Consider the following 19,633-nt stretch of genomic DNA (forward strand, 5'->3'; position numbering starts at 1 on the left):
TAGGTGAATAACTAACATTAACATTTTCAGCAACACTGTGAAACTGAGGTACACTAGGAGTATTGAAAGTACCTATCGGATCGTTGCTCCCTTTAAAACTGCATAAATTACCAACAACTTCGTTTCCAATTTCACCGCCCCCATTAACCTCCTCAACTTCATCAACCACCACAAACACTTTCACAGCCCTTCCTCCACTACATTTGATTACGTTTATCAACATTCTAACATCCACGTCTTCAACTATAGCTATATAATAATTTAATTCAGGATGGTGGAAACGAAGACTAATTCTATATTTGTCTAACAAACCAATTTTGCTTCTTACCAAAGATACAAAATCACTATAACTAATATACTCAGAAAATATCAAAGCAAGTTCAGAAATACCTCCCTGTGGACATATGTATTCCAGATTAGTTTCATTAACTTGCCATCTCCCACCCGTTACAAGACAAACCAAATATTCAATCATTTTTTGAGCAAATTGTAGAGATAGAGAGTATTTCACAAACAAATAACAACCAAAATGATATTTTTTCTACAAAAGTTTTTATATAGCAAAACCCATTTCGTAGTCAAACCAACTCATTCCATAGTCAAACTTAAAAAAAAAAAAAAATAAAATAAAATAAAATAAAAAAAATTGCATGATTTCGCAGATAGGATCCGAGGATTTCGCAGATGGGACCTTCTCCATCTGCGAAATTACCCCTATTTATACCGAAAAAATTTAAAAAAAAAAAAAAAAATTCTCATCTACGAAAGTACAAATGCCTGAAGCACAGCTGTGCTTCAGGCACTTGTACTTTCGCAGATGGGACCTTCTCACCTGCGAAATGGGTGGCTAAATATGTAATCCCGATTTTTTTTGGCTATTTTTGTAATGCAATTAGTGTAATTGGCTATTTTTGTCATTTTCTCTAAAATCATTTTAGCCCGAGCCCGAATGTGCATAATACCAATCCAAATTCCAATGGACCTAAAGAAGAAGAAGAAGAAAAAAAAAACCCCGATTAAACACTTATGGAGGCGCTCGGCCCAAACTACCAAAAGCCGAAAATAGAATTCAGTCGACAGTCGACACTCCTCGATACGGCGGCGATCTTCGTCTTCGCTCAAGCAAATCTCCTTCTCCATTGTTGATCATTTCAAGGTATTATTCATGCTATCTCTCTCTATACAAGAATTGGCACAAGATCTGTATACACTCTAATTGTCTGAATAATTTTATTTATTCTTCCACGTGGAACCATATGTTTAGATGCAAATCCCTAATTCAATCAGACTTTTCGACTCGTTCACACTCCACTCACACTCCACAACAAGCACATACATCATTCTGTTATCCTTCTCTTTTAATTTCTTCATCTCGTAGTTTAGCGTTTAGGTTTTTTCGTTTTACTGTTCCAATTTTTATGTTCTTGTTCGGGTTGTAGTTAAATGGCGTCCCTGAAGGAAATTCTAACGCGTCGGCCAGTGGCGGCGACAGTCCGTCTCACCATCCCAGCCGGCGGAGCAAGACCTGGACCACCGGTAGGTCCGGCTGTAGGTCAGTACAAAGTTAACCTAATGGCGTTCTGCAAGGACTTCAACGCTCGCACACAGAAATACAAATCGGAAGCTCCAATCGCTGCTACTGTGACTGTTTTCAAAGACAATACTTTTGAATTGAGCGTTCGTTCTCCTTCAGTCACCTGGTTTCTAAAAAAAGCCGCCGGAATTGACTCCGGGAGTGGACGTGCAGGTCATGTTGTTGCATCAACCCTAACCCTAAAACACATCTATGAAATCGCAAAGGTGAAGCAAGCAGATCCGTATTGTCAGTACATGTCCTTGGAGGCGATTTCAAAATCAATTATAGGTACAGCTAAATCTATGGGGATTAAGGTTGAAAAGGAGTTGGATTGATGATGAATCTTGAAATCTTGATTAATGAATGTTAGATTTTTGTAGACTAGTGTACTTGAGATGATATCTGGATTTGAGTATTTGAAAATTGCTTTGAAAAACTGCATAAAATCTTCGTGTTTGAAGTTGTTTAAAGGTTTTCCTGTGTTGAAAGGTGAAACTTGAAGCCTGTGATTTCATATATCTTGCAATCTTTGTATAGTCTTTTGTTTTAACTTGTGGAAAAGTGATTATTGCAATCGACGTTTAAATTCTTGTGAAATTTTTGTATGTTGAAACATCTGCAAATGTGATGGTTTAACAGAAAACCAGTATCTCTGTTGCTTAGGTTTTGTTGAAATGGATATGATAGATTTAATTAGTTGGTTGATTGTACAATTAGTAAATGCTTAATAGGAAAATGAAATGACTTAGATGGGTAAAAATCTTTTCCAAATGGTCAAAAAACATCATTAAACTTATTTTTTTTCTTGTTATATCATATAACTTCGAATATTCCTCCGGCAATCCTTCGTTCCCTGCATATCCTTCATAGTCGTCTTACGAAGTTGAATTTTTACCCTAAATCATTATGATTTGGTAGCAAATTGAGTTCAATTCACAATCAATCCAACCCTGTTTGCTATCAGAATCAATCGCAATCGATGAATTACGCCTTGATCCGCTATTTATTTGCCGATTTCTTGCTCTTTTTGCTGTTGTTTGGATCGATTGACAGCGTTCAAAACTTGGAAATCTCGAAAGTCAATCAAGCACCGGCTAGGCGGTCTCTGTTATCTTTTCCGGAGTAAGTTTTCTCCTTTTTTACTCGTTAATTTGAGGTTGTTGATGAACAGTTTCTTCTCATGCATGTACACATGGCTGCCTGCTGCCATTCTGTTTTCCCTCTTTATCAAGGTGAAGATCTGTATATCGATCCATGCTGCTGCCATGTAGTTTGGGTTCTGTAAATTTTGCTCTTTCGGTTGAACTGAAGTATTACCATGAATTTTGTTCTCAACTTCAGCTTGGCTCGATTTTGGTCCCATATTACTTATTATAACTCCAATTTCCCCTTATTTGTTGGAATGGGCAATTCTATGCAATTCACAATGGTTCCTTTGCAATAAACTTGTAACTATGAATGTTATAATTGCTTACTCTCACATACTCTACACAGGGTTTGCTCTTCATTCTAACAAGTGCAAAGGCTTTTTTAATTAAGGTTCAGGATTTTACCACAATTAACCAAGATAAACATGATCTTACATAAGCAGAGTGCTGCACTCAACATAATTTTGCAAATTTATGATATTAGGGTACTTTTTTTGTAGTATCATTTGAAGTAATTCTCTTTCATGCACTTACATACCTCTCTCTCCAAACAGTAATCATGACACTGCCCTTGTTGCTGCATTGGATGGTACAATCAATTTGGTGTATCGTGATTCTGGGAGGATAATTTGGTCATTTGCATCAGGATCTCCAATCTACTCTTCATACCAGGCTTCTACCAGCCATGATGATGATAAGGAAAGTGCACCTGTGCCTGAAGGCAGTTATTATGTAGACTGTGGGGATGATTGGAAGCTGTATGCACACACAGATCTTGGCAAAGTGGTAAATTTCTGAAACTTTACTCTTGCTACCAATATCAACAATGTACTTTATTATTCAATTTCAACTACCTATTTGTAACTTACAGAGTATGGATATGACCATGGAGGAATTCATCAGAATCATGCCACACGTATCAGAGGATGGAGGAGTTATTCTTGGATCCAAAAAAACTACTGCATTTGTAGTTGATGCTAACACTGGAAGGTTAATACGTGTTCATCACAGCTCATCAACCAATGAACACTCAAATTTCATCTTCCAAAAAACCACCATGAAAAATGAAAAGTCAACTATGGTCAATGAAAAACCTGATAAACAATTCTCCTTCACAAGAACAGATTACTTACTCACATCATTTGCTGCAAATTCTGACAAAGTTCTATGGAATGTGACTGTAGCAGACATTGATGTTGCTTTACTTTGTCAAGAACCTCCAAATAAAATCATTCGTCCGTCTTTACCTCTCCCAAATAATCTTCGCTCAAAATCCAGTGTTGACTTTGACTTTGACTTTGACTTTGACTTCAACATGCCCTTGTCATGCCAGTCAAAAGCTGTTGTCCATAGGCTACGTACATCTCATAAGCTTGGTTCTTATAAAATCCATGGAAAACAAGCAGAAAAAAAAGTTCCAATCCTTCTACTCCCTCAAAATAAACCTTTACTACCCAATTCAAACAATAACCTTGACACCCAAAACCCCGAAATCCCTAGTCAACAAGATGTGAAAAAAGTCAACTTTCTTTCCGAAGGGCGAATGGCGTTTGTTGTAATTTTCATTCTGATTATTGCCATTGGTGGTCTTATGTATCGCCATCATACCATAATGGCTGCAATGTTGAAACAAAAACCTTCCTCTTCTTCTAGAAGGAAGAGGCATAGGAAACAAGGAAGGATTTATGCCAATGAAGATGGAAATGTTGATAGTGAAAGAAATCCAGTGCTAAATTTTAATCATTTAATCGAATGTGACACAGAAGGGCGTTCTATAGGCAAACTATTTGTGTCAAATAAAGAAATTGCAAAGGGTAGTAATGGAACAGTTGTTCTTGAAGGGGTATACGAAGGTCGTAAGGTTGCTGTGAAACGCCTCGTGAGGGCCCACCATGATGTTGCATTTAAAGAAATTCAAAATCTTATTGCTTCTGATCAACATCCAAATATTGTTAGGTGGTATGGAGTGGAATATGATCATGATTTTGTTTATCTTTCTTTGGAGCGTTGTGCTTGTAGCCTTTATGATTTAATTCAAATGAAGAAAGGGGGTTTAGAATTAGATTCAATCAATCGTGACATCATCATGCATGATGTTCATTTATGGAAACCAAATGGATACCCTTCGCCTATTTTGTTAAAATTGATGAGGTACATGTACATCCAACCATTTATAACAACAACATTGTACTTTATTTACATGTGTTACTTTATTTATATCTTTACTTTGATGTTTATTATTATTATAGGGATATAGTATCTGGGCTTGTTCATTTGCATGAATTAGGGATCATTCATCGGGATTTAAAGCCACACAATGTGTTAATAGTCAAAGAAAAATCAATATGTGGGAAGCTTTCTGACATGGGAATTAGCAGACGCCTCGTTGGCGACATGTTGTCATTAGGACTCCATGCTACTGGTAAGAAGATAAAACCAACTTAATTACAAAAACCGGGCTGTTTTTGACACGTTGTAAATTGTTACGGGTTATTTTCGTCAGGTTCCGGAAGTTCAGGGTGGCAAGCACCCGAACAACTTCTTCATGGACGCCAAACACGTGCGATAGATTTGTTCAGTTTAGGTTGTGTCCTGTTTTTCTGCATGACATGTGGCAGACACCCATTTGGTGATCATCTTGAACGTGATGTGAATGTGGTCAAAAACCGAGTCAACCTTTTTTTAGTTCGACATATTCCGGAAGCTTTTGACCTCTTCTCTAGATTACTAAACCCTAACCCTGAACTCAGGTAAAGTTATAAAATTACAATTTCAGTCCTCTGACGTTTTAAATTAATAAAGAATTTGCATTGTAGGCCAAGGGCTGTGGATGTGTTGCATCATCCTTTGTTTTGGGATTCCGAGGTGAGAATGTCGTTTCTAAGGGATACTAGTGATCGGGTGGAATTGGAAGACCGGGAATGTGATTCCGTTCTTCTTAGGGAATTGGAAAGTAAAGGTTCGGTGGCTTTGGGTGGAAAATGGGATGAAAAGATGGAACCGGAATTCATCAATAACATTGGTCGGTATAGGCGGTATAAATACAACGGTGTGCGTGACTTGCTTCGCGTCATTCGAAATAAATTAAATCATTACCGCGAATTACCCAAAGAAATTCAGGTTCGATTTTCTCAACATACAGAACGTTATCACTTTTTTTTTATTGACAGGACAGGTTGTACTGTGTTAATGATTGTTTTGATGATTATTGGACACAGGAATTGTTGGGAGGTGTACCGGAGGGGTTTAATGATTATTTTGGGAGTCGGTTCCCGAAGCTGTTGATGGAGGTGTACAATGTCATGTACCATTATTGTAAGGATGAAGAATGGTTCTATAAGTACTTGGAGCATTAATTATGTATTGTGTTTGTGGCAACTCTTTTAAGTTGTTTATATTTATGTATAAATCTATTTCATAGTGGTTGTTTATGTAAATATGATATATGTAATATATAGTAATGTATGATATACATCAATATTAATATATATGAATCTTTATTGTATGGAAATGCTCTTTTTCTTTCAATATTTTACAATATTAGTTGTTTAATTTCTTAATAATACCATATGACCTGATGTTATCAAATACAATGTTTTCACAGAAAAAGTATGTTTATCATTTTGAAATATCTTGATCTAAAAAACTATAACAAAGATGAAATTGTTTAAGGGAATATGTGGATGTATATTTTTGTAATTGTTATTTCATCGTAGTAATAATCAATTTTAACTATTTGGTTGACTATATTTTACTTATTTTCGGATCAAATTTTCAATTTTATAACTGTAACGAAATTATCCATATATTAGTATTTTATTTACGAGTTCTCTTAACCTGCTAGTTTTGAGAGACTTCTTTAACTTGCACTTCACACCTTTAAAATTATTTTCCCAAAAGTATTTTTTTTAATCAATTTATACATCAGTATTTTATTTATAAGAATTTTTTAAATAATCAAACGCTATCCCCTATAGGCCTATATCATATTTGATTACAACTAGTTATTTATTTTTATTTTTTCCATATCAAATAACTATATTATCGTGAATAAGTATTAAATTTTAATTATTCGACATAAAATCATTTTAGCCCGAATGTGCATAATACCAATCCAAATTCCAATGGACCTAAAGAAGAAGAAGAAGAAAAAAAACCCCGATTAAACACTTATGGAGGCGCTCGGCCCAAACTACCAAAAGCCGAAAATAGAACTCAGTCGACAGTCGACACTCCTCGATACGGCGGCGATCTTCGTCTTCGCTCAAGCAAATCTCCTTCTCCATTGTTGATCATTTCAAGGTATTATTCAAGCTATCTCTCTCTATACAAGAATTGGCACAAGATCTGTATACACTCTAATTGTCTGAATAATTTTATTTATTCTTCCACCTGGAACCATATGTTTAGATGCAAATCCCTAATTCAATCGCTATGCTATTAAAAATCAGACTTTTCGACTCATTCACACTCCACAACAAGCACATAAAAACGGTTTTTTTTTTTTTTTTCATTTTCACCATTCTCTACACAAAAACTCTCTCTAACTTTGGGCTTCTCTCGGAATTTTGGCTAGTTTTTGAAGAAAATGGAGGATTATGTCAACAATCCCGCAAATATGGTTAGATTTTAACTCTTTTAATGTTTAAAGTTATTTTTTTTTTTATCAATTGTTGTATTATTTAGTGTTAAAAAAGGGTAATTTTGTTGTGTTTGATAGTTTTAGTATATTTTTAGTATACTTGAAGTTTAAATGCAAGTAGAGACAAGTAGAGACTGCGTGGATAATGTTTACAATTTGTTATTTTTGTAGTTTTTTTAGTTGTTGTATAATTGTTTATAACCTGAAATCTTGTAAATTTTTATCCTATAATTGTTTATATAAACTGTATATATATTTGTCGTATAACATTTGTATAAGTTGAAAATTTGTCGTATATATATTGTTAGAAATTGTTTTTATTTGTCGTATAAGTTGAAAAATTTGTATAAAGTAGTCGTATAACTTGCAAAATTATTAGTTTGGTTGTCGTTTTATTTTTAAATTTTTTTGTTTATATGGTTATGGTTATATAATGTTAGTTTTAATTAGAAAGATAAAAATTGTTTACATATTTGTCGTTTAAGTTGAAAATTTGTTTAAGTTGAAAATATGTTTAAGTTGAAAATATTTATATAATTATGTATGATATTGTGATCTATCGTAAATATATTTGTTGTATAACTTGGAAAATTGTTTATATATGTGTATGTTATTGTTTTTTATCGGAAATATATATATTAGTAATTAAGAAAGTATTTGCAGTTCGTAATATATTTAAAAAAAAGTATATTTTTTAGTTATCTAATTTGTTTTTGTGTTTTTTTTTTGCAGCATGATTTTAGTTTAATGAATACGAAAGCCTTTGCGAACCTAAAAGGCTCTGGCGGTAACATATGGGAAGTCTTTGAAGTTTTAGATGATGCCCGACGTGCTATTTTCAGAAATACCGTCTTTGGCTATTTTATTGATGTCCCTCGTTTACAAGGGGACGCTTTATTGTTTCATAAAATGTTCCTTCATCAGATCCGGCCGGACCCTGTTTTATCTCCAGATGGAATAAAACGTTTATATTTTCGAGTAGGCAATACCAAAATGGTTTATGGGCCGGAAGAGTTTTGTTTGATTACCGGCTTCAATTTTGGGGAGTATCCAAAAAACATTGGGAGAAAAGGGTCGGAAAAATTAATAAGCAGTAAAAAAAGATGTTTACTGCGTGAACGGCTATTTCCGGACCATACTAATAGTTCGGTGAAAATCGGCGACCTGAAAATTTTAATTTTAAATCAAACATTCCTAGCACTTGACGACCTTGATGCAGTTAGAGTATGTTTGATATACATTTTGTGTGAAGGTTTTTTGGGCAAAGAAGTTAACGATCGGGTGCCACAAGATTGGTTTTTGTTGGCTGAGAATTTGGATCTCTGGAATAGGTATATTTTCTTTACGTTAAAAGTTCTATTTTATTAAAGTTATAATTTATATAATAATGAATTTTGTTTTTTTTGTTTTGTTAGCTTCGCTTGGGGTAGCTATCTATGGGATTTTACTTATGTTGACCTTGAGGATACGTGGAGTAAGATACATCATTATTTATCACTTCCTCAGCGTGGTCAAACTTTAAAGTATTCCGTCTCAGGATTTACGGCTCCAATTAGGGTATAAAAATTTTCTTATATTTATATTGTTTTATTGTTATATTTTTTATTTTAATTTTAACTTTTATTACTGTTATTGTACAAAATTGTAGATATGGATATATGAGATGATTCCGGCTATTCGTGCATGTGGATTTGCATTGAGAAAAAATAAAGACTTGCCTCGGATGAAAAGATGGAGCGGAACAAAAAAATTGAAATGGGTTGACGTGAACAAGATTTGGTCAAAGATGCAGGTTTAAAAATATTTCGTTTATTATTAATAAAGTTGATTATTATAGTTTTATATGCATTTTTAATATGTCAAATTTTTTAGGAGGGGCTACCACCAAGACAAAACATGTTACCGGGTGATGGTGAGATGACATCTTTTTATTATATGTCATTTCAAGAGTATGTAGGGAAAGCAGTTCCATCCCCAGTACGGGACCATTTTAGGAGACAAGACGAATCTTCGTCTAGTATGTCGTCCAGTGGTCGCTCTCATGGTAGAGGTCGGGGCAGTGGGAAACACAAGCTAGACGAGTTGTTGAAACGGGTACATGCACTGGAGCAGCATGTGTTTATGAACCGACAACCTACAGAGGTTTTTGTTGAAGAAGTGAATAATGAACAATTTTGGAACGACATTTTTTTTGAGGAACCGACAGTGTCACAAAGAAATTATGATGAACAGGTTAGTTACACGCTACATTATTTATTAAATTTTATTAACATATATGAATACCTGTGTTCATATTTTATATTTGAAAATATAGGTTGTGCAAGATGAAGTGATGAATAAAAACAATACAACTCAAAATGTTTTTGGTGATACTCAAGACGACAAGGTTGTTATAGATGTTACCTTTACGATTTTAATAATTACTTTTTAATAAAGTGTATTTTGTTATTAAGTAAAAAGTTATATTTTTAATGTAGGTGTTGGAGGAGAGTACTCAGTATGCGGGGAACAAATTTGATGATGTGTGTGTGATGTAAACGATTATAGTGAAGTTAAAGAGGTTATTATATAGTTACATTAATATTATATTAATATTTTGTTTATTTAGATATTATTGCTTATTAAATTATGTGTATTTCGTTATTAAGTATAAAGTATTATCTTTAATGTAGGAGTGGGAGGAGAGGAATGACAATGCATGGAACAAATTTGATGATGATGTGCCGGATGAAGACGAACTAATAGTAACGGGAAATGTAGATTATTTTCATGATGATGATGATGACAAAGAAGTTACACCCGATAAACCTAGGAGTCGAAAACCATCACAATTTTTATGCACTCCTTACACCGAGGTATTCGTTTTATTTATAAACTGATGATTTTATGTTTATGTGAATTATCTATGTTTATGTGAATTATCTGAAAGATATACATTTAAACATATGAATATTGTTTTTAGTTGCACACGACACCGAAACAAAAAAGAAGAACAAAAAAGAAGGTTGGTACGAAATCAACATGCCCCGTTCCTCCTCCACTTTTTGGTGTTGCTCATGACTTCTCCATGTTGCGCCTGCAACCTTACGTAGCAGGCGGTGAGGATGTCATCCAAAATTATGTATTGCATTCATACGATGTGCAGCATCGTTTGTTTAATTTCGTGTTAGATAGAGATTTTTGGAGCTCATTGTTTAGGCATACACACGACGGATGGTTGGAGTCAGCGGTAAATAAATTGTTAATTAATTCTTTTAAAAGTTAATTGTTTTTTAGTCAATAACAAAAGTATCATGTGTGCAGCATATAACCATTTGGTACCGACTTTTGATGGAGAGACGGTTAGAGAGCGACCGACATACAATAATGCCTCCAAATTTTTTTGTTTCTCATGCTTTGGAAGAAGGACAGGACTGGAGGGCGTTTATGGCTGGTATTGCTACATACCTGAACTTCATGGTTGCTTGGTGGGATGTTGATACGGTAAACTTAATAGTTTATATTGAAAATAATATCGTTTTTTTTGTTATGTATTTGTATTGTGATGTAAATAAACATAATTTTATTTTCTGATCCTTATACAGGTCTTATTGCCGATTCATTCATCCCCTAATCATTGGCTATTTGGGGAACTACGATTAGCGTCAATGGAAGTGCATATTTATGACAGTCTTGGTAGAGGTGCTTATGAAAAATTCCAATCCGAAGGAATCTTTTCCAAATTTGAACGTCGGGTGGCAAATTATTTGGACAAGATTAAGTATTGGGCGCGGAGGAACATCCCAAGGATTCCATTGAATATGCAATTCATTTATGAAGAAAACGTTCCCCAACAAAGTAGTCATTTGGGAGATTGCGGTGTATTTCTTTGTATGTTTATGGAGCAATTGGTTTCAGGTCAACCAATACGTGTTCTTATTGACCCAAAGAACGCAGCTTTAGAGTTCCGTCTCCGGATGGCAAAAATTATTTGGGGGTCTAGTCTTGCTCCTCTGTAGTTGGATTATATAAATGTATAAATAATTTAATGTTGGATTTCATTATTAGTTAATCTTTAGAGTTTACTCAACGGATGACAAAAAATATAACGTTACGACAATTACAACAATTTAATGACCTACTAATTACTTATCAATAAATTTAACATAAGAACGACCACAACATTTGTTTTAACGTTACAAATACAACAATTTATTGACTAACAACTTCAAAACCATAAAAACAATATTGAAAAGCTTACAACTTGTAAACAAGAACTGCCAAGAACAACACCCAACTACAAACCAACGCTATCTTTAACTTCTTATTTTCTGATTGAAAGAGCTTATTAGAGTTAGCTACTTTAGCTATTACCATAGAAGATTGGTCCTTCTCTTCATCAACCCAACTGATAAACCCGCATTTTGGTCCCTGTTAAATTTAATATCCACAGTAAGAAAATAAATTTGTGTGATGTAAACACGAGGGTTTAAATTTGAATGACGGTAAGAACATGATACCAAATACGGGCAAGCGTAGAACAATCTTCCTGGGTTTTTAGCTGTACCCGAAATCCTAACGATACGTTCTCCTCCACAATTGCAGTATGCCATTAGCCTTCTTATTCTTTTAAATCGGAGTTACTTTCTCAGTTAAATTTTTTCATAATGAGTGACACCCATTTATAGAATAAATCATATTACAGACAATTCTTTTTTACTATGAAATGAACTGGTTTGACTATGAATTCAAAAAGTTCAACTATGGAATGCAGACAAGTACATTCTGTAGTATTGTCATGTCGGTCAGTGAAATTTGACTATGAAATGAACCGGTTTGACTATGAATTCAAAAAGGTCAACTATGAAATGCAGACAAGTACATTCTGTAGTATTGTCATGCCGGTCAGTGAAATTTGACTATGAAATGAACTGGTTTGACTATGAATTCAAAAAGGTCAACTACGAATTTAAAAGGTTAAACTATGAATTTTGATCAGTAGAGATACAATATCTTCTATTTATAATTCCATTAGTGTGATCATTGTAGAGCACAATTATCGGTATTGAAAATGAGTAGTCACAGCCAAAGAACCTTTTCTCAACTACCAATTTTCTTGCATAACCTTCAAAGAACAAATCCTAATACCTTCACAACCATTAAGAAAACCGATAGCAACCGCTTTCAATTCTGTTTTGTGGCTTTGGGTTGCGTGGTATAACATTCTTCTTTTATTGAGTTATACAATATTTCATGGTAATGTATGTCGATTAGTTCTTACATAACACTAATATGTGTTCGTTTTTATGTAGATTCGTACCTTCCTTAGGTGCATGATACCGCTGATATATGTGGGTTATTTACCCCTTCTTGGGAGCTTTCTGACAACAATGTACTTCGCAGTGGCTTTAGATGGAAATCATGAGCCACTGCTCTTAGCACTTGGTTTGGGAACCTTACAGTGTGAAGAATCATGGAGATGGTTCATGATGAGGTTAAGAGATTGTTTAGGTGAGGACACAGAGGTTGGTTTCATAAGCAACATGTGTGATAACATAGACTTTGGTGTTGACAGTGCCTACCCGGATTCCTATCATGGATATTGTCCTAAAGATATAGCTCGAAAGATACGTGAGTCTATCGGACATAACAATACGGAAGTCGAATCGATGTTTTGGAAGTCATGCCATGCATATAGCGTTGATGAATTTTACTTGTGTTTCGAAAGGTTGCAAAGTACATGTAGGCAACCACCTTTCTACACCTTGCTTATGAGTCCAATTTACTGGCTTGACGATATACCGATTTCAAAATGGACAAGAGCATTTTTCCCAAAAATACGTTACAATGTTAAATCGATTGACGTCCCTGAAATTTTGCAAATTATATCCTCACGTGAGTTTCCTATAACAACGATAATTGAGTTAACCACAACGTCGATAAAATCAAAGTATGCTGATAGGGCCGAACTAGCTGGTAAGGGAGATTGTTATATTTTGTTTTTTTTATTGTGCTGCTATTTTTATTAAAATATCAAATTTTACAGGGAGGTTGTCTGGTGGGTTGACCCCTTACGTTGAGAGTAAGGTTCAAAAAAGTCTCAACAAGTCTTACAATTGTAATGCAAAACGTTTGTATGGGGATACATTTGAAGTCCATGACACTTTTGCCACCAGCAACGTACAACTTGAACGAAGGGTATGTAGTTGTGGTAAATGGCAAAAAAGAGGTATACCATGTGGCCACGCTATAGCATGTCTAAGAACTCGTACATCTGAGTCCATTCAGAGAATGGTTGAATACAAGTTCACTAATTATGTGTATCGAGTTGCATATGGATCTGAGTTGGTGAATGGTATACCATCATATGAGCATTGGGAAATACCAAATGAAACGGTGGTCTTGTTACCTCCCTCAATGTAGTAGTTATTCATGTAGCACATTTATGTTTTATGTAGTATTATGTATTAGTTTTTTATGTACTCCGTTTTTATTTTACTGCTGTGTTACGTATTAGTTATCCATGTACCCAATTTATTTTTTATGTCGTATTATGTGTTAGTTATTTATGTACCCCGGTTTTATTTTATTGCTTTCTAAATATTGGCTATTGAGGGAACAACATACATTACAAGAAATGGACGTTTATTAAATAGTAACGACTAGACACATACAACAACAAGCAACTTAAATAACGAAAAACAATTAACTTAACCAACATGCATATTAAAAATAAGGGACATTCTTTAAAACATTCCATGCATCTAAGTGGGTAAACTCGCTACCATCGTATTGAAAGCGGTATAGTTCCAAAGCCACCTGCCGTAGAATGTCTTCATCCGTATTTGCATGTTCGTTATCCAACTCGTTATAAATACGTTGAAATTGTTTCACCTTCATTTTCATATCCAGAAGCTTCGCTTTGACATCTCTTCTTCTTCGATATTGAGTGCGGTTCATTAAATGGTGAAACAAATGACAGACACGAGACCAAAATGATCCAGCACGAACTTGTGGGGGACCTGGTGGAAAATCCACCTCTACAGTTGTAATCCAAGCTTGAACCAAAGCGACCTCCTCTGCGTTCCTCCATATACGTGGTGAGTCCATAATTGCAAGGAGGGAAGTAATAGAATACAATTACAACGGATATTGAAATCTATTTATAACGACTCCTTACTTTCCTGGTGCAATGAGTTGTCAACTCAAACTGCAATGTATTGTTTTGTCATTCAACCGGGGATGAATTGTCAACTCGAACAGTGATCTGTTGTGTTATAAGTATAGTACACTGCATTCCTCAGTTAATTTTGACTATGAATTGCAGACATATTAGAAGTTTGGACTGCGATTTTGTGTAGAAACTACTATAAATTGACCATAAGTTACATGCAAAACGTTATTAAATTAACCAATATAGTTGTTCAAATATTGTTTTTTAGATTCTACCCTCTTTGTTTCAATCCAAATGACTTCTATATCATGGAGCAATGAAGAGTTCTTGGTTCTTACACATGCTTATATTCATGTGTACGAGACAAGCAAGTTGAATGATCCAATGTTTTGGAGCCGTCTAACAAATATTTTCAATGCTGAAAACCGAATGGCTACAAGAAACGATCGTGACGAACTAGACATCTTAGCAAGATGGTATGAAATGAAAACCGAAGTTCTATTATTCAACGATCTTTATACCAAAATTGACGACACCCGTTTAAATGCTACTGAGGATGTCATCTTGGAAGCTGCTAAGGAGGAATACAAGTCATTAAGTAACGGGTTGGAATTCCAGTTTGAAGCCCCTTGGAATATTTTGAAATATATCCCGTTTGTTTAAAATCTATTTTAGTTTATTATTTGAGTACTAGGTTATTTTCATGTACTAGGTTATTTTCATGTATTTCGTATGTAATTCGTATGTATTTCATATGTTTAAAATATATTTTAGTTTAGTATGTGAGAAACTCGTATGATTAAGTTGAGTTAATATATTTTAGTTTATTATGTGAGAAACTCGTATGATTAACTTGAGTTAATAAATGGTCATTGCATTAGTTATCAAAATATATTAGAATACATTAGTAACAAGATTCCATGAACCATTAAAACATCACAACAGTTACATGAAAAAAACGACATAATACGAACAAAGCATTAACGTAAAACACAAGTCAATGGCTTATTCTTAACACAAATTAGAGCGGTCTACTTGAAATACTGTTTATCTCTAACAACCTTCCAAACTTCCTCATATTCGAAGTCTCTGCCGTCATGCTCAAAGATGTAAAACTCTGTAACAACTTCCAAGAACTCTTCTTCGTCACGACAACGAACATTGTTACGTTTCGCATAACTACATGCTCGATTGAACCATGTCACTTCCTCCTTTACATCCGTCCACTTAGTAACAACATCTGATTTTTCTCTTTTTTGCCCTTCTCCCATCTCATGGTTAAACAAAGATGTGATGCGACTCCATTCATCACCAATTAGGCAATGCGGGGGAGCAAGTAACGGTTCACCATCCTTAACACTTAGCCAGCACCGTGTTAGAACTAACACCTCGTTTGTCGTCCATGGCCTTTCAGAATTGGAACCAGGTACTTCATTCGAAGAACTTGCTGCATTCGACGACATTTCTAATAATGGGAATTCGTTTTGTTTAGGTGATTTGGGTGTTTGGTTTATAGATCTTAAACATCTATTTATATAAATAAATAGACTATGAAATAATACTTTGACTACGAAATGGTTATATTTGGACTACGAATTTCAGCTTTATGCAGTGTTTTGTCATGTCAAACTGTCTAGTCATTTCAAAGTTGGACTTCTCATTACTGTCTAGTATGTATAAATACCACTTATTGCTCCAGTTTAATACAACAACGATTTTATTATGAGTTCCTCACACAAATTCGAAATTTGCTCATGCAACGAAGTAGATTGTTACTACTGTGATTCGGTAGACCCTTTTTTTACACCCTCTTCAGCCGGGTCATATATGTCACATGAAAATTTTGAAGAATTAAAGAAGGCTGAAGCACAACAAGAAGAGGACAAAGAGTCATCCCGACTTCTCACTCAACTTGCTAATGATATAGGTTCGGAATGCAAACAAGCTGAAGAATGGATTGACCTCAATAAAAACAAAATCAAAGAGCATAAAGATTGGATAAAAAAGAGTAAGAAGGCAATCAAAACGACTGAAAAACGGCTTGCTGAGAAGGATGAGCACTTGATACACATTATGGTAAAAAAGGATCGTTTCGAAGACAAAATGAGAATTAGGGATGACTATATAACAATGGAGAAAGAGAAGTACCCGTTGCAGTTCCCTGAGTTTAAAAATTAGTTATAAAGTTGTTGTAATATTATCATGAAACAGATTAGGTTGCCAAAGGATCGTTTGTTGTTTTTTTTTTTAAATAACATGTTGTAAATGTTAAAATAAATCTGCAAACTATATTTTATAATATAAAGGCTTCATTCATTGTTATAATCAACAAACTTAACTAAAATATGAAAGCATAGCAATGTCTTGTAAGAGTTAATAAAAATATTACAATACATAATAAGCTAACAACTCGTCATTACTCTTAATTTCAAGGTTGTTTTATATCAAAATCAGCGTTATGGGTTTGTGAGCAACCCGCTGAACCACCAATATTATATGTCATTTCTGCAGTAGAAATTATGTGACCTGCTCTGCTACCAGACGCCCTTCTAGTACAATTATTTCTCGTGTGTCCTAGTTGACCACATGTAGAACACTCTTTTATAATTGGACCCTCGCCTTGGGATGGAATGCGGTCTGTGTTTCTTGGCCTGCCTGGCTGACGTTTATCCATTATAGGTGGCTTAACAATCATCAAATCATCGGGGATCTCCCATTCGGATGGCTTCGGCAGAGGGTTTATTGATTCCTCATATGTTTTCCTCAGTGTTTCGGTAAAGTAAGCATTTAATGCAAACCTCGAGCAGTCTTGATAATTGTTCACTGTTAAACATCTTATGACATGACCACAAGGTATCCCATCAAGTTGCCAATGCCTACATGTACATGTCATATGTTGAAAATCAACAATCACATTTTGTGCCCCCTTTTTGACCTCGCATTTCGTATTTGAGATCATGCGAACATCCCATTTGGTAAAAATTTTCTTGTTTTCTTTTACAACTTCATCCTCCCAAGGGGTAAGTGTTGTTGTTGCTTCCGCTAAAAAAACAGCCAAAATGAAGAAGTTAAAATCAATAACATCGAAACTAATAAAACATTAATATTACAAATTTACGTAATACCTGCAAAGTTACGTCTTTGAAACCACCATTGTTGCATTGTAGCACGAAAAAAATCAATCAACATAAGTATTGGCACCTTACGTGCGTGTCTAGATAATGCATTTATAGACTCCGCACTGTTGGACGACATAAGATTGTATCGGTTCCCTTTAAAATGTGCCCTTGACCAGGTTTCTGGATTTATACTTTTAAGTACTCCCATACTGGTTCTTTTGTCTTTTTCATAACATCCATGGCAGCATCAAAAGCATCAACTGTGTACGCCCTACACGCCTCCCAAAAAATTCCTTTAACCGTCTTACTCTTGCCGAATCTAGATACTATGTTGAAATACAAATGGACACCACATATTCCATGATGAGCGTGAGGAAAAATGTTGGCAACAGATGTTGCTATAGATGGAGACCTATCAGATATAATTGTAAGCTCCTGCATATTTCCTATGCAATCACGTAATTTTTGAAAAAACCATGTCCAAGAATCAGTACACTCATTTTTGCATATACCATATGCAACCGGTAATATTTGATTTTGTCCGTCCTTAGTAACTGCAAGTAGCATGGTACCTTTGAACTCGCCCTTTAGGTGAGCTCCATCTACTACTAGGGCCGGCTTACAAAAATTGACAAAAGCTCGTACCTACAATACATTGTATATCTATTCAAATACACCAAAATAAATATTAAAAAAAAATTAGGACATGATAATACTAACCGAGCAACCGAGTGCGGCGTACAAAAACTCAAACCGATCATCAGCATCTGTTTTAATATGTGTGACAGTACCCGGATTATGTTTGGCCAAGTTGTGACAATACGCCGGAAGTTTGGTAAAAGAATCCTTTTTCGTACCCCTTAACGACAACAATGCATATTGCTTCGCACGCCATGCCTGATGGTATGAGATATTGATATTCAATTGAGCATTCATATCATTAACAATTTCTTTTCCCCGATAAACTCTACTATAGTCTTCAGCCAAAACATCAGCAACATATTCACCCAAAACATATTTGTTTGCTTGTCGATGATTAGGTTGCAACAATGTTGAAGAACATGTGTGTACATCAACAAATTTATTCACTTGGAAAAGTCCATCAGCATTTTTAATTGCTTTTGCTCTTAGTAACCAAGAACAATTTTTCGAAACACACACAACTTCATACCTTGATTTGGTGGATCTACTTGTCCTCGTCTGGAAACCTTCTCGAAGACATTTTTTACCAATACAACGCTTTAAAAGTTCTTTGTTTTTAAATATACTCTCACATTGAATCTTTTGAAGATTAATGTCTACCATCTGTGTTGGGATATCTTCATTATTATCAACTGGCCATGCTGGTACAGGGGGCATACCGTGAAAAAGGTTATCGGGATACTTAGCTTTAACTTTATCACCCAACTCATCTTTGGAATTACTTTGTAGCTCGGTTATATCTAAACATACATCACCAACATCAACATAATGCCCGTAAACATGATTTTTTTCATTTTTTTGAGTTGAATTTTTTTTCTTTTTAGTTTTATCTACCACACGCCTATTCATAAGTTTAACTTCTTGTTCGGCAACATCATCACAACGACCACCAACATGATTAAGATATGTACCAACATCATCATCACCAACATACTTGTAATTCTCGGGATCCACATAGTGAATAGGTGAATAACTAACATTAACATTTTCAGCAACACTGTGAAACTGAGGTACACTAGGAGTATTGAAAGTACCTATCGGATCGTTGCTCCCTTTAAAACTGCATAAATTACCAACAACTTCGTTTCCAATTTCACCGCCCCCATTAACCTCCTCAACTTCATCAACCACCACAAACACTTTCACAGCCCTTCCTCCACTACATTTGATTACGTTTATCAACATTCTAACATCCACGTCTTCAACTATAGCTATATAATAATTTAATTCAGGATGGTGGAAACGAAGACTAATTCTATATTTGTCTAACAAACCAATTTTGCTTCTTACCAA

At 34.8% G+C, this 19,633-nt stretch overlaps 4 protein-coding genes and 2 long non-coding RNA genes across 6 annotated transcripts; all 6 read left to right on the forward strand.

Moving 5' to 3' along the window:
* Positions 1-1,322: 1,322 nt before the first annotated feature.
* LOC145036786 (uncharacterized) lies at positions 1,323-2,173 on the forward strand. The gene has a single exon (XM_078985267.1). It carries the CDS (start codon positions 1,444-1,446, stop codon positions 1,909-1,911), a length of 468 nt encoding a protein of 155 aa, XP_078841393.1. The 5' UTR covers positions 1,323-1,443; the 3' UTR covers positions 1,912-2,173.
* On the forward strand, positions 1,750-6,235 carry LOC145036785 (serine/threonine-protein kinase/endoribonuclease IRE1a-like). The gene is made up of 8 exons (XM_078985266.1): positions 1,750-1,864; positions 2,541-2,698; positions 3,279-3,510; positions 3,596-4,875; positions 4,974-5,146; positions 5,228-5,474; positions 5,541-5,844; positions 5,943-6,235. Exons 2-8 carry the CDS (start codon positions 2,556-2,558, stop codon positions 6,078-6,080), a joined length of 2,517 nt encoding a protein of 838 aa, XP_078841392.1. The 5' UTR covers positions 1,750-1,864; positions 2,541-2,555; the 3' UTR covers positions 6,081-6,235.
* A 2,589-nt stretch (positions 6,236-8,824) lies between these two features.
* On the forward strand, positions 8,825-9,319 carry LOC145036789 (uncharacterized). The gene is made up of 3 exons (XR_013678545.1): positions 8,825-8,923; positions 9,015-9,158; positions 9,239-9,319. It is a non-coding gene; the product is annotated as an uncharacterized LOC145036789 (long non-coding RNA).
* An 8-nt stretch (positions 9,320-9,327) lies between these two features.
* On the forward strand, positions 9,328-9,910 carry LOC145036787 (uncharacterized). Its single transcript, XM_078985268.1, has 3 exons — positions 9,328-9,598; positions 9,681-9,752; positions 9,844-9,910. Exons 1-3 carry the CDS (start codon positions 9,386-9,388, stop codon positions 9,901-9,903), a joined length of 345 nt encoding a protein of 114 aa, XP_078841394.1. The 5' UTR covers positions 9,328-9,385; the 3' UTR covers positions 9,904-9,910.
* A 625-nt stretch (positions 9,911-10,535) lies between these two features.
* LOC145033746 (uncharacterized) lies at positions 10,536-11,435 on the forward strand. The gene is made up of 3 exons (XR_013677684.1): positions 10,536-10,595; positions 10,670-10,849; positions 10,951-11,435. It is a non-coding gene; the product is annotated as an uncharacterized LOC145033746 (long non-coding RNA).
* A 1,300-nt stretch (positions 11,436-12,735) lies between these two features.
* On the forward strand, positions 12,736-13,768 carry LOC145035652 (uncharacterized). The gene is made up of 2 exons (XM_078984161.1): positions 12,736-13,321; positions 13,392-13,768. Exons 1-2 carry the CDS (start codon positions 12,736-12,738, stop codon positions 13,766-13,768), a joined length of 963 nt encoding a protein of 320 aa, XP_078840287.1.
* The last annotated feature ends 5,865 nt before the right edge of the window (positions 13,769-19,633 follow it).

The sequence above is a fragment of the Lactuca saligna genome, chromosome 3 (genome assembly GCF_052625555.1).
Source record: "Lactuca saligna cultivar CGN05327 chromosome 3, ASM5262555v1, whole genome shotgun sequence".
Taxonomy (NCBI): domain Eukaryota; kingdom Viridiplantae; phylum Streptophyta; class Magnoliopsida; order Asterales; family Asteraceae; genus Lactuca; species Lactuca saligna.